Source organism: Podarcis tiliguerta, assembly GCF_965153285.1.
Source record: "Podarcis tiliguerta genome assembly, chromosome: 12".
Taxonomy (NCBI): Eukaryota; Metazoa; Chordata; class Lepidosauria; order Squamata; family Lacertidae; genus Podarcis; species Podarcis tiliguerta.
The window spans coordinates 33,555,926-33,582,731 of record NC_139545.1 but is presented as its reverse complement, the minus strand read 5'-3'; the positions used below and the strand labels follow the sequence as shown (position 1 = coordinate 33,582,731).

Here is a 26,806-nt window from a genome sequence, read left to right as displayed (position 1 = left end):
ATTAGTTTTCCGATGACCATTACAGCAGATTGGCAAGCCAAGGAGTCAATCCCTTTTCAAGTGATTTTATGGCCCTCTGTTCTTAATGCTAGAGGCAAAGCCTTCTCCTTCCCATAAGTGTAGACTTCCATTAGATAACAATAATAATACTAGGCAAAAAATCAACTGACCGATACTTGAGTAAACATATGCACAAAGGTATCCTATGAAGGCCTACTTTTGCTATGTATAGTGTATCACTCAACATACTCAGTTTAAAACAATTTTAAAATGTACTCAATTATTGCCATCAGTAAGAGTATGGCTATGATCCAAAGAGCTATTAAGCTCTCCCAAGAGCTTACATATGTCTTTCTTAAACATCTTTTCTTTCAACTGCAATCTCCTTGCCATATCAGAAACTTTTTAAAAATGCATTAGTTTCAAATATGGTTTGCAACATTGCATGACGGGTGCTGTTTGAGAAATAGAAGCTCCTCAAACCTCTATTAGACATGCAGAAACAGTATTGGTGTGCCTTGGATCCCAGCCTGTACTGTGAAGAGAGGGAAAGAGAGAGGTGCCAGAAAGGAAATCTTCATTTAGCAATTTTAAAACGACATTGGATTAACTGTCTCTTTGTGCTCTCCACATCTATGTGAACGACAGTGTAAAGGATTTTGTTCCATCTCTGGTGGAACCACTGTAAGATGGTTGAGAGATGACAGTTTGTGTAAGAAATTGAAGTTAAGTTATTGTGCATTCTGTAGCTCAGATTGCATGAAATTATGTAAAGTGTGTGTTTGAAAATTGAAATTGCTGCAGTGTGTTGTGTGGAAATTTCTAGATTTTTCACTTCTGTTATATTTTGTTTCTTAAGCATACTTAAACTCTCTCTGCCCTGCTTCCTGTCATTTTCCCCAACTTAGGAAACAACATTCTCTTTGTCTGCATTTTAAAGGTCAACCCACTAATACCCAGATAGATTATACGGAACCTCACTATGTAGGTTTGTTTGCACCAGTCTATAAGATCAACACAGCTTTAATATACGAAAGGTCTTTTATAATTATTGGAAAAGCTCTTTTGAAAAACAATCTCTCTTTTTTAAAGATTCTACAGCAGTAACTGCAGCTGGAACAGATTTGTGTGCAATGATCAAGATACTTCTTCTTTTTTAAAAAAGAAAAGAGTAGACCAGGTTGTTTCAATATTTACTTTGTTGTCATAGTTAGATTGTCATTTATCTGATTTTAACCTAATTATTTAAATGAGGCACCACAAGGATTTTATTGTAGGTGTGTTTGTGTTATAGCATATATGTTCTGTATCACTATTATTAGTGTACAGTGAAGGTTTTGTACCACCCTTACTGAAATGGGAGGAAAAGTTAGGAGAAGTTATTGGCAAATGTTATCCTTTGTGTTGAACTGAGGACCAAACTAAATGCGATATTATATTTGTCCTTGTATTTTATGTACAGGTTTTAAAAAATGCAAATAGCAGCAGCTGGTGAGGGGTGATAATTCCTGGGAACAAAGCAGGCATGCAGGGATAATTTAACCCTTTCTCCCCTGATGTGGACCTGAGGGGGGGAGATCCCTCTGAAACTGGTGTATGCTTTGGAGGAAATTACCCATTGATGTCAATGAAGGAACCGACACTCCCCCTTCCCGCCCAATAGGGATTTTCCTCAGTACAGCAGCAGCAGGAAAGGCTTAAATTATTGCTCCACACCTACTATGTTTCCAGTAATTATCAGCTTCTCCAGCTGATGCTATTTATATATTTTTTTACAGGGGCACAAAAGGGTAGCCTATAAACGTTCCTATAAATAAAAGATGTGTTTAATATTGCTCGGGTGAGCTGACTTGTAAAAGAATGATTCATATAGAGTTGCTATTTCTCACCTTCAGAAATCAGACATCATTATCTGCATATTTAATACAGATTCCCGCCCCCCAACCTGTGATTGACTCGTGTGCGGCTGCTTATATGTGTGGCGCCAGGAAATAAATAGATTCAAACCAAGAAATGGTGGGAAAGAGCTGGGGAGCCCTTGTGGCTGAAGAGAAGACCCTCCACAGAGCCCGAAAAAGACTTCAGTGAGGGTGGAGGAAGCCTCAAAGAAAACAGAGGCACAGCGGAACTTTGTTTAGGCTGCTCAGCCTCCCTTCCCAGCAGCTGATGCCAGTATCCTCCAGCTTCCAGCCAGCCCCAGAGCTTCAACTCTAGTTGAAGAAAGAGAGCTGGAGAACAGGAAAAAGGGGCATTTAGAGGGTGCTCTCCACTTAACGCGATGGTGGTGACACAGATGGTGTCTGATTTGTGGAGGTGAAAAATAGCAACTCTATATATGAATCAGCTCACGAGAGCAATCCTAACACATCTTTGCATTTATTTTACTTATAGGAACGTTTATATGCTGTCCTTTCATGCCACTGTGTGTGTGTGTATCTCATCAGCTGGGGCTAAATTAGCAGTAACATAACACAAATTGTTTGGGGAACATTCCCCTTCCACCTGCTAAATTCTAGTGTATTTGGGGGTAATAAAATCCATTTGGGTTGTTTCAGAAGAATGGCAAATAAGTTTGCTTCTCTGAATCATCTTGTTTGAGAAAATGAATCAGTTTGATTGAGATAATGATGGGACCATTCTGTGGCAAGGCCCGAGACCAACATGCCAGTGGTGGGCAGGGCCAAAAGCAGAAGTGGGTGGAGCAGTAAATGTTAATTTACATTCTAGCAAGGCAGAAACGCACAATGAGGGTGGAAAACAATGTTTGTGGGAGATGTGGCGTGTGGAGAAGAGTTATCTATTGGGAGAGTGTGTGACTTGGTGAGAAACCTGAGAGTCCTGGAGGACTGTGTTGGGCCCCTGGGCATGAGGTTCCCCATTCCTGATCTGTGGTGCAGTAGATTGTGATATTGCCATAGCAGAGGAACTCGGCCAGCAGCTGAACATTATAAGAAAACAAGGTATCAGGTGACTTTTTTGCAGTATGGAATACTTTTATTGCTTATAGTAACAAAAGCAATTTTGTGATATTGCCCACTACACCTTTCTCAAATCTGGGGGGGGGGGGGGGGGAGGGATGGGACACATATCACAGGATAAAATTTGTTTGTCCCTGTATATTACATGGGCTCTGAAGACAAAAAAACACTCCACATGCAAAATTCAGTTGGTAGTCCTGAGATTCTTTTTTCATTCCAGGCACTTTCTGTGCACAGAAACAAAAATATAAATGGTTGAAAAATATAAATGATTGAAATTTGAGGACATTGTTAATTACTTTTTGGGTGACAGTATTCTAGATTCAAAGACCATGTTGCAGGTCTTTTTCTGAGTAAGTTCTGCAACAAAAAATGCACTGCAGGTGTAATTTTACTCCCAGACATCTAGGTTTGGATTAATATGCCTTATTTACCTGATTTCCAAGTAGTTCTTTATTTCTGAATAAAAATGAGGTGTAAGTGACTAACCAATGGATATTTTTGTTATGTTGACATTGTCCAACTTGGCATCTTGGCATCAAAATGGGCCCACTCAAGTGATCAATTAACTTTAATAAACAACACAAAACACTTTTCTAAAACATACTGTTTAAGTTTTATTTTTTTTAAAAAAAGAAGGCTGTTCAGGCTACAGGTTAATCATCCCTATTATATAGTATTTGAAATATTTTTTAAAATAATTTTATTTTTTTATCTACAGTGTGAAATTTGCATGTGTAACATTTCTGTATTTGAAGACCCAGTGGATATGCCTTGTGGACATGAGTTCTGTAGAGCATGCTGGGAAGCGTAAGTATATATTTAGGCATTTTTATATAAAAATTGTCTCTACTGGGGGGGGGGATTATCCTACTTAGTAAACTAGTAGTAATATGTCTTGATTTATTTTTAATGTTGGTTTGTTCATGTCGCTAGGATTCTATTCCAAAGACAAATTAATTTCCATTTTAGATGCTGGCTGTCGTTAAAAATTAGAGTTGCCCTAGAATGGAAACATTTAAAAAAATTAAGCAAAGATTGTGTGTCTTCTGTCTTTGCTCTAGTATGAGCCTGAAGTAGATTTGAAGCTTATGAAATATTAAAGCTACTGGGCACAAAGTGGGGAATGTGGAAGTCACAGTATTTACTATGATGATGTCTGTTCCAACCCAACAATTCTATGATTTTGCAATGTGCCTCAGAACCACTTTCTGGGACATTTTGCAGCCCTTGCAGGACCAGTTCTGTTCTTGTAATCCAAAGGATCCTAAGGAGTTGACTGTCCCTTATAAAGTCTGACTTAGCTGAGAAAAGAAGCCTAAGGAGAAAATCTGGACATAAAGTTATCTGGCCATGAGATGCTGTTATCTTGTATTATTAAAGTTAAACATAATGCAGTTCCATCATGCATGTGGGGAGAGTTTCTTTGGACAGAAACCCTATCCACCTTAGCATGGGGAGATTATCTAAGTCACAGCTACTAAGTCAGTTTCTATTCTAGTTTTTCCTTGAGACAAAAATTGCAGACACACAGTTCATTATGTCAGCTTTCCCTGACCAAAATGTTCCACTTCTTAATGTGATATGGTACTTTTTGACTCATGCTATGCACCCCACACAAATCAGTAAAGGGCTGCTAAAAGTAAACCCTTTCAATATATTTTAGATCATTCCTTTTGATACTCCACTGTGTGCCCACATGCTCAGAGGCTTCCCTGTTCTGTTCAGTATTGCAGAATGCTCTGTGAGTTGCTGACTCAGAGCCTTCCAGAATACCTTGCACAGCTTGTAAGGTAGTCATAATCTCTCTTTACTTACCTGTGAGGTTTAGGCATTAATAGGTTGATTTTTGCTCCCTAATTTTGGTGGAGCTAATATTTCCTGCTCAAACCTGATGAACATTTTAACAGATTTTTGAATATGAAGATTCAAGAGGGTGAAGCCCACAATATTTTTTGCCCAGCGTATGATTGCTTCCAGCTTGTTCCAGTGGAGATCATCGAAAGTGTGGTTTCCAAGGAGATGGATAAACGTTACCTACAATTTGACATTAAGGTAAACTGTCAGCAGCATGTGTCTAAAGTATCCATCTGAGCTGATTATTCTGACGTCATTAAAAATACTCTTAGAAAGAAATGCATCTAGTATTATAGACAACTATTTCAAGAAATATTATGATTTGTTTTTTGTTTTGTTAAATACAAATTATAACAAATGTTTTCCTGATAGCTGTTGCCCAAAGTGATAGTAGCTTAATGGGAGACAGGTCACACTTTCACTTAGTCGCTATCTTTATTCAAGCCAAAAAGATCCTGACCCAGTAAAAAGAAAGAAAGAAAAAAGTATGAACTATTGCAAACCTTTTTCATGAGTCAGCACACCTCTTAAATGTACCAGTTGTGGCTCCTCATATGATTAAACAGTTTGTAATTTTTTCAACCCAGCACATCTGATACTTCAGTCAGATTGCATCTAAGTACTACAAGTAGTTTTCCCATTAGTATTCAGCCCCAATTGAGATACAGTTATATTGCTCTCCATATCTAAATTTATTCCCAAATTCTACATGTTACAATCTTACTAGGAAGAGTTAGGCCCTCACAGTGCACCAGTGCCTGTAACTTAATGCTCCTCTAATTTCCTATTTGGAGGTGGGGGGTGGAGAGAAAAGTAGGTGGAACAGGAATCTTTTCCTCTCCCCCCCCCCCCAAGACCTTGCTCTCCGCCTTTCAGACATTCCTTATTAATTTGTAGGTTGTGCCGGATCGACCTTTGTAAGCTTTTGCATAAAAAATACATGAATGTTCCAAATAGAGTTCTTTGGCTGAGCTTTACATGTTGCTATAGCAAATAACTAAAATTGTATAATGGATAAAATGATTATCTTTTATAGCTATTTTAAGGCCTACACCTGTTCTAAACTGCAGAGTTTTACACCACGAAATTGAGCTTTGTATCAGTTAGAAAGTCCTGATTGAAAATGGCAACTAATTTCTATCTCCTTTTGTTTTCAGGCCTTTGTTGAAAATAATCCTTCTATTAAATGGTGTCCTACACCAGCTTGTGAGAGAGCGGTCAGGCTAACAAGGCAAGGGTCAAATACAACAGGTTCAGAAGCACTTAGTTTCCCACTGCTAAGAGCTCCCGCTGTGGACTGTGGGAAAGGGCATCTCTTCTGCTGGTTAGTAATGCTTTCTTGTACATGATTTAAACATGATTGCTGATCTTTTAAAAAAATTGAAACCGTGCCGTACAGTCCATGTACGAGCATTAAAATAATTACCGTTTGTGGGAAATTCATCTTTGGTTTCATATAGATCTTTGTGCTCACATTCTGAAATCCTATTCTGAATTTTTCATTTCTCTCTTCATATTCAGACTCTTAAACCAATAAGCATTTTATCTGCTCAAAAGCACTTTTTGGTCTTTTAAAATTCAAGATTACATTGATTGGGGGTATAAATCTTTTGCAAAAAGAGTATAGTTCAGTTAAATAATAATGGAATATAAGCAAATTGCTCCTCTCAGGGTGAGCTAAGTATACATAGTCCTGCTTTTTCGGGGCGGGGTGTGGATATTTTTTCTCTCTGCGTATATGAGATATATATTTATATATAGACTTCTATTCTAACATAAATTCAGAGGTGAAGGAGCACCCAAAGTTGCTTTTTTTATTTCGAATGTGACAGAATGTTACATTTTCCTTTCTACATTTTTTTTCCTTTTCGCTCTGGCGTTTGTGGCGTTTCACTTAACAAAAAGCATTTTAGAAGATTCTTCATCATTAGATCTAGAGAAAATTCCTTGCATCCTGCACTATATCAGGCTCCTCCATAAACCTATAATTCTGAAATGATGCTATTTTTAGTTGTTCTGTTTTTTGTATGTTGGATGTGTAGCAGATGTCTGAAGCTATTTTGCTGTATTTCCCGTAAAAAAGAGCGAGTCGTGACCAATCTGGAAATCATATTGACACATCTACACCCAGGCACCATCTGGAAACGATGCATCTTCTGCTCCAGAAATTTGATTGCTTCTTGAAAACTAGAAACAATAATGAAATAAGCTCATGGGGTTGTCCTCTGTAGAAATCTCAGTTCCTGATATTAGTCCCTATTCAATTAAAGGGCAGGTGGAGTAGAGATGATATATTCAGTGACTGTCCCTATTTTTGACAAATGCATGTTCTCAGTCAGAAAATAGTGCTTGATTAAGTGACATTTACCCTAGTTACAGAAGACACTTCCTTTTTAAGCTGTTAAAGGTTGTGACAGATCTTCTGTTATCTTTATAAAGCACTTCAACAATTTATAACATTATTGCAATATTAATGCCAGAGCCCTTTCAAAAACCCTCCATCTCTTATCCAGCTTGAAATTTGCTGTTAGGCAGTACACATGGTGACAGCCTCCCATCTGATATAGTGTGGCCTAGTGTCAAAGCGAGATTGAGTCAAAATGCCTATTTCTGACCATTGCAATGCCTCTCCTCCCAGCATTTGCAGCCCTAAAATGTCTGAGTCACTAGCCTACTTTTAAGTACATCTTTCTGTGCCAGCTGGAGTCTGGAAGGAGACTGACTGCTGTCTTCCTTCAGCTCTGCATGGATCTCTAAAGCATCTAAGAAATTAAAAATGACAGAATGCTGCATGAGAGATCCTCACATTCTGCCACTGTTTGAGGAAAAGGTAAACATACATAGTAATGTTGTTCTACACATACACATGACTCAGAAAGCCTTGAGCAGGACTTGAGAATCCTGATTCATAGTGGTTTGGTCTGTATTCATAAAAGAATGCAACTCTGTGTGAGAGAGAAAGAGACAGAAGGGAGTACTGTTAATATAAATCAATACTCAACTCAAGACTTAGTGGATTGCTAAATCGAATCATGACTACAATCAACAGTTTAAATTACATAAGGGAGACTTCAAAGTGCACTTTGCAATTATGCACTTAAATTCTACTGCAAGTTATTGAGGTTTATATATTTTATGTCATTTATGCCTTGGGGTATTGTTTCTGATTTGTTCTTCTGTATTGCTATCAGCTTTGGAATACCTAGTCATGTTAGCAAAACATATTATCTGATTTTTTTCCTTCCTGAATTAAGAACTAGTATTCTTGAATACACAGTAAATAATAATAATAATAATAATAATAATAATAATAATAATAATAATAATAATTAATAATAATAATTAAGAGGGAGTTTAATCTTCAGCTTATTAAAGCCTTGGATCAATTTTTCAGGGAGTGTTTAGGTGAAGCACATGAACCCTGTGACTGTGAAACATGGAAGAACTGGCTGCAGAAGATAACAGAAATGAAACCGGAAGAGCGTAAGAATGGCCATTATGGTATTTTTGTTAATTTGTAGAAATTCTGTTTTATTATTTATTACAGTATATTAAATTATGATTTGCACAATGGGCAGCTTAGCCTCCTAAGGGGAGTGTGGACAAGAGTAAGGGTTATAGCTCAGTGGTAGCACAAATGCTTTGTGTGCAGAAGGTCTGAGGTTCAATCCCTGTTATCCCCAGTCTGAAACTCTGGAGAGCCATTGCTCATTTGCATGGCAAATGGGGAGCTAGATAGACCCATAGTCTGTCTCCTAAGTCAGATGATGTAAGTGATGCAGAGAAACTGTAGTTTCTCAAACCTGCCTAAAATGAAATTGCATTAATAGGTAAGCAGCAAATAATTTGAACTGAATTTTGACAGGTTGGATAGAGTTCCCTGTGGTGTATAGTTGTACATTTCCATCTTTGGGGAAGCTGAGCTTCAAAACTGAGAGCATTGAGTTTAAGTTTTTGAGAATGTAGACTTAAAATCCATAGTCACACCAAACAACATTCTTTACTCTGACCTCTGACACTTGACCTATTCCTGGGATTGTAATTTATTATAAACTGTTTCTAATGTATTTTAAATTGTTGTGATCTGCCCTGGGACCTTAGGGTAAAGGGCAGGTGTTTAATAATAATGATGAAATAAACATGATGTAGACTTGGTTGATTAGGGTACAAGTAATTTCTAAGAAATTGAGGGAATTTAAAAATAAAATGTAAGGGGAATGCAACATTTCAACTACTCCTTATTAATCTGCAAAATATACTGTTCCTTGCTGGGAGTTGCAGTGATTAGTACGCTTTAATTTTGTGGGATGTTTTATGGAAATAACAGCTTGTTTATAATTAGTGGGCAAATTTATAAAGAAATATTGCAAAAGCTGGCAGTGAAAATGTGTGTGCATCTAACCTTTGGACTGTGCATTATTTTTAGCATTTGTTGTGGATATTTATAGTACCAGTCCCATAACACTGGTTTATGAAGAAATTTGAAAATCTTTTTCACCCTATAATAAGTGCTCAGGATGAGTTACAGTGTATTTAAAAATAGCCTAATTACATACTCGGAAAATTTAGAAAATGCAGTGATGAACTTGCTATTAACACACTATTACATGTACAAAACCTTAACGTTATTTTTTCTTTTTCACAGTTGTGGGCGTTAGTGAGGCTTATGAAGATGCTGCCAACTGCTTATGGTTACTCACAAATTCTAAACCATGTGCCAATTGCAAATCCCCAATTCAGAAGAACGAAGGCTGCAATCATATGCAGTGTGCAAAAGTAAGCAAAGAGTCAAAATAATGCTACAGTTCATATAAATATAAGTAGAAACGTTTACTTTGCAGTGTCTTAAAAAGTCCACAATATCCATTCTGGTGATCAGTAATTTGCTTTATCAAAAGAACTGCCTTTGTGTTGATTGCTCGATGGTGTGAGAAAGTAGTTTTTCTTGCAGTCTTCACTTTTTTAAACAGGTAACGTCCATAGCACCCTTAGTTCTTTTTGACAAGAAGCATTATCTGAAGTATTAATTTATCTATTTCGGGTTGTATCCCATGTTAGTCATACTCAGAGTAGACCCACTGAAATTCATGTACCCAAGTTAATTTAAGTAGGCCTACTCTCAGTAAAACTTAGTTGGCTACGAACCTTCATTATTAAATTCCTATCATGCACTTTCCTCTCCAAACAGAGATGTTTCAAGCAGCTAACAAAAACAGATCTAAAAATTATATAATCATTTAAAATTCAGCAATATCACAAAATAGCATACAGCATTAAAACAGCATATAAACCAGAGCTGCCATAATTTTTTAAAAATGCATTGCAGTCTAATCAGTAAATTCAGAAACCTGTTGAAAAAGATATGTCTTTGGATGTTGAAGGCAATGGAAGGCACAAGAGATTCTCATCATCTTAAAGAACTGACTGATTCATTTGAGAGGAGGTAGTCCTTCAAGTATACTAGACTCGGGTGTATAGGGCTTTAAAAGTGCAGGCATACCTCAGAGATACCACAGGTTTGAATATCACAATAAAGCGAGTCACATAATTTATTTGGTTTCCCAGTACACATAAAAGTTATGTTTACACTATACTGTAGTCTTTTAAGCTAGGGCCACTAGCTGCAGGGGCAGTAGGGAAAAATCCAGCTGCAGCCCTTTGAAGCGGACAGGCTGCCTGCATCCTCATAAAGAACAATATCTGCAAAGCATAGTAAAGTGAAATGAAACAAAACGAGGCATTCCTGTAATGATTAGCACCTAAAATTGCACTTGGAAACCAACAAGCATCCACTGCCTCTGATACTGTTGCATACATAGTTGCACAACCCCAATATTTGGCACTGGTCAAGATTTTGGCAACAGCAGTCTGCACTAACAGAACTGTATGCAGGCCACTAACCCATAGAACTATGGGGGTTGCATTTAGATAATCCTCTGAATCATGTTCCACTTAGGGTCAAGCTAGACATGGAGTTTTAATTGTGTGAATGCAGTTAACACACACACTTTTTGTTATGTAAATAGCAGACATGGAGAAACCAATGCCAATAGACCCTTTGAATAACTGTGATGAAAACACAAATTGTTGTTGTTTTTAACATTCTAGGTCTCCTTTCAAATCTTTTAACAGAATTGGTTTAAGAAATTAGCTCTCTTTTTCCTTTTCAAGTGTAAATATGACTTCTGTTGGATTTGCCTTGAAGAATGGAAGAAGCATAGTTCTTCCACTGGAGGTTATTACAGATGTACTCGCTATGAAGTCATTCAACATGTAGAGGAACAGTCCAAGGAAATGACAGCAGAGGTAAGAAGCTAACAAATACTGAGGAGATACAGAAGGGTAATTATTTTTGCCTTTCTTCTTAAGCTTTTTGTGCAATTCATTTGATTTTTAAACTTCAGGTATTTCACTGCTAACCAGAGTAGGTCCAAAAATATGTTCACCTTGGCCGTCACACCTCCCTCTTCTAGCATTCATTTCTCATTTCCAACTTCACACTGTGCTTCAGAAAGACTTGGAAGCACAGCATAAAGTTGGACACAATCTCCGCTTCTCCCCTGAGCCTGAAATTTGCACAAGAGGCAGAGGGTGTCATTTACTCTGTTCTTTGGAGACAATGCAATCCTGTTCATGCTTATTTAGAAAATGGTAAATTGCATTGTGTTCACTGGAGCTTGCTGCCAGAAACATATACAGGTGGTACCTTGGTTCTCAAACTTAATCCATTCCGGAAGTCTCTTCCAAAACTAAGGTGTGCTTTTTCATAGAAAGTAATGCAAAATGGATTAATCCGTTCCAGACTTTTAAAAACAACCCCTAAAACAGCAATTTAACACGAGACCATTGATCCATAAAATGAAAGCAATAAACAATGTACTGCAATCACACAATCAATAAGTAGCTGAACTGGGTTCCACACAGTCACAAAAGCAAAACAAAAAAGCTGCAAAAACAAAAACACAAAATAAATAGCAAAAACCGACAGACCTCAGCGTAACACTCGAAACAGAAGTGTGGCACTCGAAAAAGAAGCATAACACTCAAAACGGAGCACGTTCAACTTCTGAAAAAAGTTTGCAAACCACAACACTTACTTCCAGGTTTGCAGTTTTTGGGTTCCAAGTTGCTTGAGTACCAAGGCATTTGAGAACCAAGGTTCCACTGTACATAGGATAGGTGCCCGTTTTCTAAAGTACAGCACAAGCTCCTATCAACCATCAGTGGTTTTGTTATATAGTAAAATTCATGTTAAATTGCTGTTTTAGAAGAAGAAGAAGAGGAGTTTGGATTTGATATCCCGCCTTTCACTCCCTTTAAGGAGTCTCAAAGCAGCTAACATTCTCCTTTCCCTTCCTCCCCCACAGCAAACACTCTATGAGGTGAGTGGGGCTGAGAGACTTCAAAGAAGTGTGACTAGCCCAAGGTCACCCAGCAGCTGCATGTGGAGGAGCGGGGAAGCGAACCCAGTTCACCAGATAACGAGTCCACCGCTCTGAACCACTACACCACACTGGCTTTTTAAAAAGTCTGGAACGGATTAATGCATTTTGCATTACTTTCTATGGGAAAGCAAATTTGGTTTTCAAATGGACTTCCGGAATGTGTTAAGTTTGAGAACCAAGGTACCACTGTACCAGGAAATGCCTAAGAAGCTTCCTAAAGTTTGGAACCCTTTGGGGGTTTTTAAAAAAATGTTTAGGTCTGCTTCACACTTTCTGGCTCCCATCCCATTATAGCCTTGGTAACATAAGGATTTGTAGTTCAACATGCAAAGCCAGCAAATATGTCTACCATTGCCTCGCTACAGAGCTGTGTACATGGCCACAGCAATTTCCCTGGTTAGGGAACCATCTTTTAGAGCCACTGTGACAATGCATATTGCAGTGGTCCTTTATACAACTCCCCCGTGCAGCCACCAGTGTATGTACTTGATGCCCCTGTACAGGTGTGACCTACTGCAAGGCTGCTGGTAGCTCAACAGGCTCCCAAGAGCTTGATGTACTTCAAGAAAGCAGCATCTTCACCTCACCAATACCTTGCATGCCCCTGCTGTGAAACTTCTGAGGGCTGCCTCAGAATGGCAGAAGGAGGGGTGCACAACGAAAAGCAGCGGAAAGGGGCTGGGTGGAATGTTACCCACCAAAGGATACAACGTAAGGCAGAAAGAAACTGGCTTAGGAGTTTGACTTAATAACGCCAAAGTGCAGTTTGACTTGTGAGATGTGTTAAGGTATATTTCCAGCTGGCTGATTTGTTCATACAGTATTCATTACTATGCTGCTTGTGAATAAAGCTCTATTATTCACATTTTAAATGGTTGATTGCCCATTTCCCTTTACTCATAAATGTTACATTAAGATAAAACTAGCAAGTCGTTAATTTTTTTTATCTTTCTTTCCCATAATTATTTTCTAGGCTGAAAAGAAACACAAACGATTTCAAGAACTTGATAGATTTATGCACTATTACACAAGGTTTAAGAACCATGAGCTCAGTTACCAAGTACGGTTGGAAATAGTTCTATAAAATTATTTTCCAGCTTTATTAGTTCAAAACAGTGTTTTTCACTTTTAAAATTTTTATCTTACTTTTAGTTAGAACAGCGCCTTCTAAAAACAGCCAAAGAAAAGATGGAACAACTGAGTAGAGCTCTTAGTGGACGTAAGTGTGCTGAGTTTATGTGATACATTCGGGTGCTCAAAATAATGTGTGTACACCAAAGCCTTTCAAAATCCAATTTATTTCTGGCCACTGCTTTTGTCCTTATCAAACTGAGCATTTGTGTGGCTTGATTTACTTTGATTAATGGGTGAACAAACAATATATTGCAGTATATGACATGTGCTTTATGTCTTCAAATCTAAATAAAGATATATTTTCTGCAATACCAGCTGCTAGTATCTTCCCCAATCTACTTGTCATACAGTTCCTCTCTGTTGCTTCCTTTTCTTCATTTATCTGTGCTGATGCTGAAAAGCAACAAGAAACTTTAGTTTCATGTAGGATCTCTTCTCTTGAGGAGTTAGTTCCTACCCATCTTTTCCATCCTTGGCTATTCAGATCTGTCTCTTCTCTTGCACACATTCTGATTTTAGTAGATGGTGTTCTATATGACATGGTTTTTCTCCTGTGAGTATAAGATGTCCTCACATGGGACTGCAGCTGCCCCTAGCAACTGAAGGCAGGAACACAGAAGCTTCAGAGAACTTTCTGCATCTTACCCAGGGATCAGCAACCTTTTTCAGCTGTGGGCCAGTCCACCGTCCCCCAGACCATGTGGTGGGCCAGACTATATTTTGGGGGGGGGGGGGGATGAATGAATTCCTATGCACCACAAATAACCCAGAGATGCATTTTAAGTAAAAGGACACATTCTACTCGTGTAAAAACACACTGATTCCTGGACCGTCCGTGAGCCGGGTTGAGAAGGCAATTGGGCCGCATCCGGCCCCTGGGCCTTAGGTTGCCTACCCCTGATCTTACTCCATCTGAAGCCCTAAGTTCCTTCCTGCATTTGGTTGAAGTGGTCTTTAGAGTGCACTGTCCATCTTCTCTGTGTGCTCATGCTTGTATTTTGTAATTTCAGTGGGACTTCAATGTGAATTTCTTTTAATTTGGACTAATGTGACTGCCGGCTTGTGAATGCAGAAATCTGAATGCAGTCAAACAATGGACATAGAACTTTTTCTGTTGAAATCTAGATTAGGATTTGAAAAACATTTTTGATTTTGCACAAAACATTATACTTTGTTTAGAATAAGTTCTGCTGTTGCTAAAATAGTCATCCCATCAGCAAATGGGAAGCAAAATACTCTTTGCAATGCCTGGATTTCTCTTGCAGCTGAAGGAGGTTGTCCAGATACCACATTCATTGAAGATGCAGTACAAGAACTCCTCAAAACGCGTCGCATCCTGAAGTGTTCTTACCCATATGGATTCTTTCTAGAGCCAAAAAGCACAAAAAAAGAAATATTCGAACTTATGCAGGTAAAGGAGGCCCTTGGGTTAGTGGCTTCTGTGATTAATTGTTTACAGCTGACTAGTTGTATATATTGAATTGATATTTTCTAGTAATTCTTACTTGCTTCCCAGTAACTTCCTCTAGATTTGCATTCTTAAGATTTCCTCTAGATTCCTCTAGATTTGCATTCTTAATTCAAAGATTAAGCAGATATGTACTGTATTCTATTGGCTTCAATGAAGAAGTGTTAGGGTGAAATACTATGCATACTTACCTGGGAGTAAGTTTTATTGGGTTTCTTTTTGAGTGGTTATGTATAGGATTGTACTATTAAGCAGATGTTCAATTTTCCCATGCAAATCAAGGATCCTTAAAAGTGCCTTTAGAGTGTCATATTGTTCTTATCCATTTTAGAAGTCGTAAGACTATGTACCAATGAACAACAAAATATTTGGTCTTAGTGTAATGTGTGCTAAAAATGTCCTGCTCTAATTCCTTCTGACTTGTTGGCTTGGGGCACCTAGAGCAGATGCTGCAAAACTCAAAAGTTTCTTCCCAATTTACTTTCAGGTTTGCTCCACTTGATACGGAGCTACTTCAGTGATCTTTTTTTCCAAAAACAACCCACTTTAGTGTATTTTCTGGGTGGTGACCAGAGGAGCCTTCTCCTTTACAAAGCTCTTTAAAAATTGAGGCTCCCTTTGGGCAGTACACATTACTGCAATTGCGTACTCTGTGAATGCAGCTGCCACTTGAGATCCACCTTGTGGTTGAAGGCAAAATTGCTGCTCAAAAGAGAAGGGCCCTTCACAGGGGCCACTCACCTTTGGAATCCTGTTCTTTATTTTGCCTTCACCAAATTGCTTCCCATTCTACCCTTTGCCTTTGGTTCAGGCTTTGAGTTTAGCTCTTGTTAATAATTTCTTTGTGTGCCTGTCCTCCTGTTCAAAAATAGTTTTACATTTCCCCCCTACACTCACCCAGCCTCAGCTGCAGAGGGGAAAACTACTTTTTCTCCTTGCCCTCATGATAGGGCAGAACTACTTCAAAGCATCCCAGTCTACCCAAGCGGGACCCTGTCGCCTCTGATCTTATTCTGGATAAGGATGAACGGAGAGGGGAATGTGAGGTGGAGGAACCTGACTATTATCATCTCTTTCCGTACTTTCACTATCTGCTCCTCCTGTGTAAATTGGTGGTGGCTCTGGATCCGATGCCCATCCCTTCAACTTCCAGGGCAGCTGCTTTATGTCTGAACTTTTTGCCCAAGACCAGAGTGGTAAAATTAACTGTGTTAATTAACACTGTAACTGGATACACAAAAGGCATGTGGCCATTGCCAACAAGTAGATGTGTCGAAGCCTTCAATCATGGCTTGGGCTGCCTGAGTCTGCTTTCTGCATTCATGGTACAGTTTGCCTGAGCTTTTTAGTCATTACTGTTATTTTTTATTTAGAAGATGTTATTATCGCTTGTTAGTTAGTGTTGGCTGTCACTCTCTATTCTGTTTCTACTTCCTTGGCTTGTCATAATAGAAAATTGAAGGAGTTTTGAAGATTCTCTTTTGAGAAGTAATTCTGCCTTTGACCACTAGGTGGTGGTCAAGTCCCAATTGGGGTCACCTCTCTGCATGCGCAGAAATCCTGTTTCCAGGCAAGAACCCAAATGGTCTTTTCTGCCACCCTGTTAGAGTTAGCCACCTGTATGCAATTCTCTCCCAAAATTGGTTCAGCTTAGGCAAGTCCCACTGTTACCTGGCTTACTCCTGCATGCCAGCCAGAGAACAGAACATTGGGCATTTACCATTAATGTTCCTTCCAGGGGTTATACAGGAGGAAGCCAGTTCCATCACTGACTCAGGTAGGTGAGTGCGTCATCTTTCATTCAGTTAAAACCCACCAGTCCTTACATCCTTGTATTCCAGCCATGCTCCCTAAGGAGGGAATTTTATTTTTCTTCAGACTTTTTCTTTCAGGCTGAACATTTTATGCTCAAAGTCCAGCTTGGTTATGAGCAGAACTAGGGTAGAGCCTCAGGAATCAGAATAACCAAAACTATGCAATGTGATCCACCCTGTTCTAGGCACCATTAACCCACTTTTTCCTGGTTTGTTCTTTCTTGTCCCCATGGAAATAACATGCGCAGCAAGTATCCAGAGTTATGGTTTCTCGTCCTGTAAAAAATTTACATGAGTATTTATTTTCTGATATAGACAGATCTTGAGATGGTCACTGAGGATCTTGCTCAGAAAGTGAACAGGCCTTACCTTCGTACTCCGCGTCATAAAATTATCCGTGCAGCCTGCCTTGTACAGCAGAAGCGGCAAGAGTTCTTGGCCTCTGTGGCCCGAGGAGTTGCTCCTGCAGATTCTCCAGAAGCTCCAAGGCGCAGGTAACCTAACAATAACAAAGATCTGTATGGCCAAAGAGGTTCACCTGGCAGCCACTCGGCTTGGTAAGCCTGCCTTAAAAACTCTTCTGCTTAGCCTTCAAGTTGTAGAGCAGGTAGTCCTGGTAGGTTTGCTTTGCAGAATTCATTTTTAAAAATCTATTAGTGATGCTTCACCACTTCCCACCTAACAGTTTTAAAGGGGCAGCGGCGGGGGTGTGGTGGGGACACAGACATGTGCTTGTGGCCAGAATTGTAACAAGGGAAATATTTATACATCTTCTAGCTGGACAGAGGTGTGTATGTGCAGTGCTGCTCCTCGGAAATAAAATGCAGGAATAACTTTTTAAAAACACCTCAGCTTACTCTTGTAAGCTTCTGGCTGGCAAAAGTTTTTTTCTTGACTGCTGAACTTTTTACATGGACATAGTAGCGTTGTCGGTAACAAGGACTAGCAAGTTCCCCATGGCGTTTGAGAAAGGATGCTCCAGCTGCACTGCACAAAAGGAGATGGTTTTGAGGGAAGGATACAAATGTTAACACCATTGGCCTTGAAGTACAATTCCAGAAAGGTTGCACAGGACAGCCCTTGAAGCTGATCAAATGAACACATTCATTTTTGTACTCAGTTTGTTGGAGGGGGGGTATTCACAATTTATTCTAGTATTCTTTAACAAAGTCTGTTTAATTTATAGCTTTGCTGGTGGAACATGGGATTGGGAATATTTAGGATTTGCATCCCCCGAGGTAATTTTTTGCCACTTTTAATTAAAATGTGTATTATTATGGAAATTAAGATGGAATTTCACTTTGCATGATTAGCTTCCTGATGTTGTTGCAAACTGCACCAAGGTTTACAAGGTCTGAATGAGCTTTCTATTTTTGCTGCTTTACAATAGAAGGAAATATATTTAATTTTATATCTCGTGGTAGATATACAAGGTGGCTTACAACATGGCACCCTAATCCTCTAGCTCTGCTTCAGCTGTGTCCCAGCAAACAGTGTGACAACTGTCTCAGCTATAGTAGCATTCTATCTACACCTGTTTGATATGGGAGAGGCATCTTGCTCCATGCTCCTGGTATGCCCCACAGAGGTCCATGAATAATCATAGTTTAGAGGCCCCAGGCCCTAAGGAAGTTAGATTATTCTCCACCGGGGCCGGGGCCTTCTCAGTGATGGCTCCGACCTGGTGGAATGCTGTGTCATGAGACCAGGGCCCTGCAGGATTTAACCTCCTTCCGCAGGGCCTGTAAGACACAGCTATTTCGCCTGGCTTTCAACTTGAACTTAGCCTGATCTTTTATTCCCCTTCCTTCCCTCCCCCTCCCCTTTTTATAAAGATTATCCACTCTGGGATCCCACAGCTAATTCTCCCCTGGTCTCCATGCTGGCCCAAACAGGACTAATTTAGTCAGCTAGCCCTCGTGATCATCTAATGTTTATTGGATGGATTTCCTCCCTAAATTGATTTTTCAATTCTGAATTTATCATTATTCACGTTTTATACCATATTTTATGCTATTTTTGTTGCATCAATTAAGTGTTTTAAATTTGTTGTTAGCCGCCCTGAGCCCGGTTTTTGAACCGGGAAGGGTGGGGTATAAATAAAATTATTATTACTACTATTATTATTCCTCCTAAGGGAAGGTCCTACACTCCTCCTCCTCATTGCCAAGGGACTAAACCATGAATAAAGTTTCCATGGGCCTAGAGGATCCATGCCAGTTCTGTAACACGAAATACCTTTCTGTTCCTCATTCTGAGTTGGCTCTTTAATCAAGGCCAGCGATCAGTAATGATCTATATTAGTCTGGTGCTGGCACCCTGTTTTTAATTTCCCTCCCTTTTTCATTCCTCCTAGCTGTATGTATTTAAGCATCTTCCATTTCAGGGAAATGCAAATGTATGTGAGTGCAGGCTTGTACTTGTAGTGAGACACAAGCATCTAACCAGAGATGTATATCTCTGTAGTTTAAATTTTGTACAAAATTTGTCATCAGATGCAAAACACGCCAGGAAGAAATAAGTATACTACTTAAAACCACACCAGATTGATCTGAATAGGTTAATTTTACATTTTGTTCCTTTTGCAGCCTCTGTTCCTGCCTCAAGTATGAAAATCCCTGAGTTAGATAGGTTTTCTAGTGTGTGATGTTTGGGTTTTTTTGTAAGATCCACACATTTCTGCATATTTCCTTTTCTATTGTTGCTGAACAGCAGTATGCTTGCAAGAATATAGCTTGCTTCTTATAGGCAAATGAACTTGCTTGCTTTTCCCAGTTCTTCCTATAATACTTGGTTCCCAATAATTCCCAATAATAATTATGAAAACGACCCCTAAAAATCCTAGCCCCATTGAATTCAATAGGACTTCTTTTTTATCAAATATGTCTTTATTTCATTTTGTTACATAAGTAGAGAAAGCAGATACAAACCTGAAAAAGGACAAATAGAATAAGAAAAATTATAAAAGAAATAACACAATAAAAGAGAAAATTAAATGATGCAGTGGAGCTACAGATACCTGCAAACTAAAATTGTAAAATGTCATACATACCAAGAATCATGGGCAATCGCTGTCCTGTCTCAAAAAATCTAGCTGTGAAAGTGGAGCTCTTCTAATCAAATAACAAACACAAAGAGAGACCACCAGATACCCTCAAACTTGGCATTTTTAGTAAGACCTTTAATAAATCCTAACATGACTTGTCTCTTCCACAGTAACAGTACACTGAGGTGGCATTCTTACTGAGTTTTCTAGTGAACATTGGAAAACGCTCTCTTGCTTTATTTGGCATTAAAAACTCTGACATGTTGTGCTTAGCTTCAATCTCATCTGCCATTTTGTTGTTCATTCAAAAAATGTAGCAGTGCTTTTATCCCAAACAATCATGTCCTCTGCAAATAAAACTCAGTCTGTTTCTTGTTAATGCCTGTTGGTTTTCAACAAGAATCTCCCAGTTCTGCAAAGAGGAACTTAGTTCAGCAAGCCACACAAGACAGGGGGGACATGGCAGGAAAGCATGCTTAAATAAAGTTATACATTCTGTTTAGCCATGATTCTTAACAATTGATTTTCTTGGATAATTTAATGAAACATATTTCAGCAAAGTGTGATTCTTGATAGAAGCTTTGCAGATACTTTGAGCAGCTGTGAGAAAGCTACATGTTGATAGAGAAAAGTAAATCTTTGAATTGGTGCAAGGCTATACTCTTGGAATTCTTTTTGAAAATAAATTCACCAGGCACAGCATTATTGCATATTAGACTACTTTACTGTGCAAAAATTAGCTAAAGTAAATAGACTTGGCCTTCTTTTTTTAAGGCAATGTTTTGGCTGATGTATAAAACTCATATATCAGTGTTGAAACTATGTAAATAGCTTTTCAGAATTACTGAAAACCTAACAGTTCAGCCCCACAGAAGTAAGTCCTATTGAATTCAGAAGGGCTTACTTTCAGGTAAATGGGGATAGACTTGCAGCCTAAATATGCTAACATTTAAGTCCATTGCTGCATTAATCTTAGTTATGCAGTCCTTATTTATTTATTTATTTATTTATTTTAAAAATCAGGTTCAAGATTTGGCTTTAAAATTAGCCTTGACTGCTCCATTCCTGAAGCTTGCGAGAAACTTCCTTTTTTGTTTTCCTATTACAAAGTTGTAGTATTTGATATCTGAAAGCACTGATATTGCCACAAACCTTTTTGCCCATAACGGAAACAATTTTTTATTTATCCATCTTGTTAGATCAAAGCAGTGATAACCAATAGAGAACATGAGCATCTGATTAACACATAATTCCCTGTACTGTACCTTTTATTGTACTTTATTGATAAGCACCCTTTTCCATTACATAAATCTTGTTTTCTATACTAGCCTCTTATACCCACGCCTAACTTTATAAAACACCCTAAGTGCATCCTTAACATTTTAAGCATTGCTGAAATGGATGCAGATAAGCCAGTGTTTTTGCCTGAGGATGAGCCATGTGGTATTATAATGTTAGGCAATTGTAAAATTCATCAATATAATACACAAACTTTTGGGGGAAAGCAATTAAACAGTAAGTATAAAAATGCATAATTAAATATTTTATATAAGATAAATATGCCTTGGTATTCTTGCAGTAAGATTTGCAAGCAGTTCAGCAGCAGCTTTATATAGTCTTGTTAGTTTAATTTAGTAGTTTGTGTAATCTGTCCAATTTTTCTTTTGAAAAAGCTTGCATGGTATAGGCTGCTATTTACAAGTGATTTTATAATGCATAAAATCACAGGCACTCTTTTTTTTTCTTTAAATGTGCTATTTGTTATGCCCAAAACTATTATTGCATGCTCCCCTGTATTTTGTAACGTTTGGTTTATGCAGGAATATGCTGAATTTCAGTATCGGAGGAGGCACAGACAGCGTCGACGTGGAGACATGCACAGCCTGCTTAGTAATGCTCCAGATCCCGATGACCCCAGTGAAAGCACATTAGGTGAGACTTGTATAGAAGTTCTCTTTACTTTTTTGCTAGCGATATTCCTTCTTTTTAAAGAGGAATTCTGTATAATTATAGATTGTAGTTTATTTTCAATGAAGCAATTTGTTAGTGTTTGATTAGCAAGCCTTAAATGCCAAAATAAATCATGTGTAGCCTAACTGAATGTGGTTTGGAGTATCTGGTGACGAGATTTCTCAGTAAAATTAAGGGATAAACTTTCTTTTCTTGAACAGATACTCAAGAACCAGGTAGTAACAGAAGACATGGTAATTCCATGGTGAGTTCAGCTTCCATGAGTATTCTTCACAGCTCTTCTCTTCATGACTATACTCCTGTTAGTCACTCTGAAAACCAAGATTCTCTGCAGGTATATTCCTTTGTGACTTTCCCTTTTCTTTTCTTTTCTTTTCTTTTCTTTTCTTTTCTTTTCTTTCCTGTATCTGTATCTTGCATGCCTCTGCTTTTAGTTAGCTAATTTGTCAGCTAACTCTGGTTGTCAATAATTTGAACACCTAAGCTCCTAAACAGGTTTAATTGGAAGTACCATGAATTCATATGGGACTTGTGTCTGAGTTAGCATCTTTTGGACATTAGTTTCGCACCAAAAATATTAGCTTAAATTAAGTATTATGAAATTGTATTCTCTTGAATGCATAATTTCTTCTTGGAAATTGGAAGCTATTTAGGGGGAAAACGCTGCTCTAAGTATATGATTGTAGATGTGTGTATATAGATATAAATATATTGCATTTATTCTGAAAATTATTCTAATCTCTCCCTTAGGCTTTAAGCTCCTTGGATGAAGATGACCCAAACATTCTGCTTGCTATTCAGTTATCATTGCAAGAATCTGGTTTAGTTATTGATGAAACCAGAGACTTTCTAACCAATGAAGCTTCCTTAGGAGCAATAGGTACTTCATTGCCTACAAGGCTGGACTCTGGTCCCATAAGTATAGATAATCCACGAGCTGCTCTAAGTAGCTCTGAACTTCTAGAACTTGGTGATAGTCTGATGAAACTAAGTGCAGACAGTGATCCATTTTCAACTGACCATCTTAGTTCTCACACCTTCAGTGATGCAAGAAGTGGCCTGTATTCAACATCTAGTGAAGCGGATTCAAGTAGCCAAGATCCTAATATAAATGAAAATCTCCTTGGGAACATTATGGCCTGGTTCCATGACATGAATCCTCAAAGTATTGCACTCATTCCTTCAGCAAGTACGGAAACTGATGATGATTCACAGCAACCCAGTACTGAAGAGGGGTCATTGGAGCAACCACATGTTCCTGATGCAAGACAGGACCCTCTGGAGGAGCATGCACTTTTTGAGGATTCGCTCCAAAATGAAGGTAGAAGCACCCAGACAGAAGAGAGTGGTGCTGTTGGGAATGTTATTACAGGAGAAGCAGTACCACCAAGTGGGGACTCAGCTGGGGAGGCAGCTAGCCAAGTGGATGCTTCAGGAGATGTTTCTAGTCAAATATCTCAGAGCTCAACTGAGTGGAATGAACATGTACATTTGGTGTGAACACAAACAAGCCTGAACACAGAAATTGATTATGGAGCCAAAATGGCTAGGCAGTTGCCAGCGGTACACTATGTGGAGTAAGCATTCTGGAGACTTTGGCCCACATAAGCAGAGCTTGGTTGTTTATCTGTGGTGTGGAGATGGAATATATAGGAATTCCCTTTAAGTTCTTTACGATGGTTATGTGAACCTTTCAGGGAATTTCCATTGCATTTGACAGTGTTCTGTTCACTTTGAAGAGAGAGAAATAGTTTGTACTCCACATTCCTAATACAATGCAGCATCTATTTAGCCTTAGGCTGGTGATCCTTAACTTGAAAGTGTGGATTAAAGGCTCACTGAGCATTTGAATTATTGATTCTACAAAACCATTCTCTCCTCTTTCCCCCTTATTTGAATTGTCTTCTAACAAACCAGTGTTTAGCAGTATTTTTTATACCTTGCTTTTTCATTGCCCTTCCCCAACTAATCTTTAACCTGCAGTGTGAATTGAGGTATACAAATACTTCTTTTCAGTGCTGCTTCACAAACCAAGGAGTGGATATTCTTTTCTAATTAAAATTGTTTTTTTTTAATGTCTATTTACAGTACAGATGTGCCAAACTGTAAATAGCAAACAACTTCAACACAAAAAGTATGCAGTATTGCTGTTTTAAAGTGCACCTATAATTATTAGTGATAGAAGGACCACTTGAAAGAAATGCTTTTCCAAATTTAACTGGCAGTTATTGCCATGGTGACTGCATTAACATAAGCTGTACCTTAAGTTAATTAAGCCTAATACTACTGTTAAGAACAGTTATTTTAAATAGTTGATTTAGCAGCAGCTATGCTGTATTGAAAAGACACTTTAATGGAAGTGCAATCATATGCCTTTTGTTTTCATAATTAACAATACATTTTATGCACAGTGCAGTTGCTTTTAATGATAATTATAAAATAAAGAAGTTTGAAATTTCTTGACATTAGAGGCAGTCCCACAATAAAGATTTAATAATACATATTACATGCAACATGTTACCGTGCCTTTGCCTAACTCAAATAGATAGTTGCCACAGTTGAATGAGTAGTTATCTGTTCTGGAGTTACTATGCTATGAAGTGCAAAAGCCTCCATAAAAACCACTCATGGCCTTGCCTTTCCGGTAAATAATGACATAGCGTAAAATTCTTCCCTATACAGGTGTGGTGCTAACACATAGAAGTATCCCCATACAAATCAGCTGAGCCCCATTTCCCCCTCCCAGCATGCATGCCATGGCAGTTCAGGCTGCACCAGATCTGTGTGTGCTTCATCTATCTCCAGCCAAGCCCTCCTGCTCAATACAATTCAAGTTGTGCGATCTGACTTCTGCATCTTGAGCAGAGAGAGCCTGAGAGTGGAACAGGGAAAGTGTGCCACCAGGGCATGCATTCTGAAAGGGAGGGGAGAAAAGGGGTTCTGTAGAAAAACCCCTCTGTGCAGATCCCTCTATACAGACACTGTGCCCACATTGGGAAGTATCATACCCTAAATGCTCAAAAGTTTTTATATAAATAATGAAAACACTACTGTGTATTCTTTCAATTGCACAATATTCGTTTGGTGTGTGGTTGCTGTTTAATGTAAAAGGAAGAAAAAAAATTACCTTCCCTAGTGGTGTCCTACTGTGAAGAAAATTCTTGTTGAGATTGGCTTAAAAGCATCAAGACCTCATTGTAAGTTACAGTGATGCAGTTTGTAATTTTAACTAGAAGAAATTGTTTAAATTACTGTTTTGCTTGCATATAATCGAATCCTAGGATAACACAAGGAAAATAGGTGAAATGTTCCATTTTATGTTTGACGATATGAGAGATCTGCTGATGTCTTATATAAAGGTTTCTCGCTACTGACTGTGTATAGTAAAGTATTATGATGGGAAATAAGGTTGTATGTATATTGATTACTGTGAGTTACAAGAAAAAGTATTTTAACTCTTTCATTTAAAGATTACTGTTGGAATCTTGCAGTCCCTGTGGCTCATAATACTAAATAACTACATATTAATTATTTACTCCAAAATTAAAAAAATAAATCTGTTTCTTCTAGAAGTTTATTTAGAAGGAATAGTTCGCTGCTCTGTTCACTGTATTCTGTAGATCCATTACATTTTCTAGCTTGGCTTCTAACTGCCCTATCCTGAAGGTATTGATGTTGAAACCCTGTTTTCAGCCTTGAGAAACTATTTAAACAGCTGTCTGGTATAAAATCTTCTTAACCAAAAATAGGACTTGAAGATTCTATCCTCATTAATTGGTTTTAAACTGAAATTAATTTGAGACGCACATACAGCATCCTTGAGTTATAATTTCCAAATAGGACGATCCTCACACAGATTTTGTGTATTGCATTAAGATGTCTTGCAAAGCTAAGAGAAGATATGTACAAGTGCTCTCTGTGACGAATAGTGAAGTTTGTGGGTTCTGGTTTTACTGTAATTTGGTTTAGATTGTGCAGTATACACCATTGTTCCTGTGTTGACTTTATTCTGAGCATGAAATTTAGCATATTAAATTTGTATTTTCTTGGTACTTATTTAAATTTAAGACCACCCCAGTAATTGAATTTGCAATTCAGAAAGAAAGTTTGGCAAGCCTATTTTGTAAACCAATTAATTTTGTAATGTAAAAATAATAATCTTGAAAATGCTATTTGCACTTTCATAGTCTATACTTGATACATTCCCACTTTATATACAGTAGGATATTACAACCATGTAGATGTTTGGCCAAATGAATGCTGTTAATAATATGTAAAATTCTTTGATTAAACATTTATTACTTAATCTAATTTCATTTTGTCTCATTAATTTTAATTCTCTTTAACAAATAGTGGATTGGAACCAAAGAACTGGGAATAGAAAGAAAATAACATCTGGTCCTATTCTGCAAGCGTCGTACATTGCTACTAAACCAATCTAATAAAGCAATCAATATGCTTGCACAAGCTCTTGTGGAAGAGCATCTGTTGATTTAGTTTCACTTAAGTACTTTTGGATCCAACCTACTATTATGTATTTAAAGTGCCATGTAACATTAAGTAAGTACTGTGTGCAGAGATACTTAAAAAGGTAATAACGAACCAAGGTATCTACCTAAGTAGCTGAACTGCATGGAGTTTTAAATAATTGGGTTATTTGATATAGCTAACTTTAAAGCTATGGAAAGGGGAAATTAGGGGGGGGGGGGTGTAAAGACAAAGAATTCCAGTACATCAGTAGTAAACCTCACTAATCTGGTTAGCTTGATTCTGTTGATATGGTCGTTGCTTAATCAGTTTACATATTGAACAGAATGTCTAAGTAGACACATCCCTGATCTAGCTAGGAATCAGGATAGCAAAAATACATAAATAGCTGCTACATACAGAGTTCTCCAACCAGTTCAAAGTTCAAAAATATCACCAATCAGCTGTTCAGGATGGGAATCGGGACTGGATTTAGTCCTCACTTTTCCCTCATCACCAAAAAGTTGGTTAAAGTAGCTAACTGGGCTACATATTTGCATTGTTGGATTAGAACTAGCGAGAACAACTGGCCCAATGTGTAGAGCCCTTCTGTTCAGAGCTTCATG

At 38.2% G+C, this 26,806-nt stretch overlaps 1 protein-coding gene across 9 annotated transcripts in view; it reads left to right on the top strand.

The window, feature by feature from the left end:
* The window catches only part of ANKIB1 (ankyrin repeat and IBR domain containing 1), a 48,703-nt gene extending 22,679 nt beyond the window's left edge, over window positions 1-26,024 (top strand). For 2 of the 9 annotated variants that reach the window (XM_083405612.1, XM_083405613.1), the window contains exons 7-20: window positions 3,700-3,788; window positions 4,889-5,033; window positions 5,993-6,159; window positions 8,230-8,336; window positions 9,481-9,611; window positions 11,007-11,141; window positions 13,254-13,340; window positions 13,433-13,499; window positions 14,680-14,825; window positions 17,012-17,190; window positions 17,883-17,934; window positions 21,563-21,674; window positions 21,914-22,047; window positions 22,464-26,024. In XM_083405612.1, coding sequence (XP_083261738.1) covers window positions 3,700-3,788; window positions 4,889-5,033; window positions 5,993-6,159; window positions 8,230-8,336; window positions 9,481-9,611; window positions 11,007-11,141; window positions 13,254-13,340; window positions 13,433-13,499; window positions 14,680-14,825; window positions 17,012-17,190; window positions 17,883-17,934; window positions 21,563-21,674; window positions 21,914-22,047; window positions 22,464-23,213 — 2,301 coding nt within the window. In that variant the 3' untranslated portion in view covers window positions 23,214-26,024. The remainder of the gene's footprint in view (window positions 1-3,699; window positions 3,789-4,888; window positions 5,034-5,992; window positions 6,160-8,229; window positions 8,337-9,480; window positions 9,612-11,006; window positions 11,142-13,253; window positions 13,341-13,432; window positions 13,500-14,679; window positions 14,826-17,011; window positions 17,191-17,882; window positions 17,935-21,562; window positions 21,675-21,913; window positions 22,048-22,463) is intronic. The other 7 variants (XM_083405620.1, XM_083405616.1, XM_083405618.1 and 4 more) reach the window with 7 other exon arrangements.
* The last annotated feature ends 782 nt before the right edge of the window (window positions 26,025-26,806 follow it).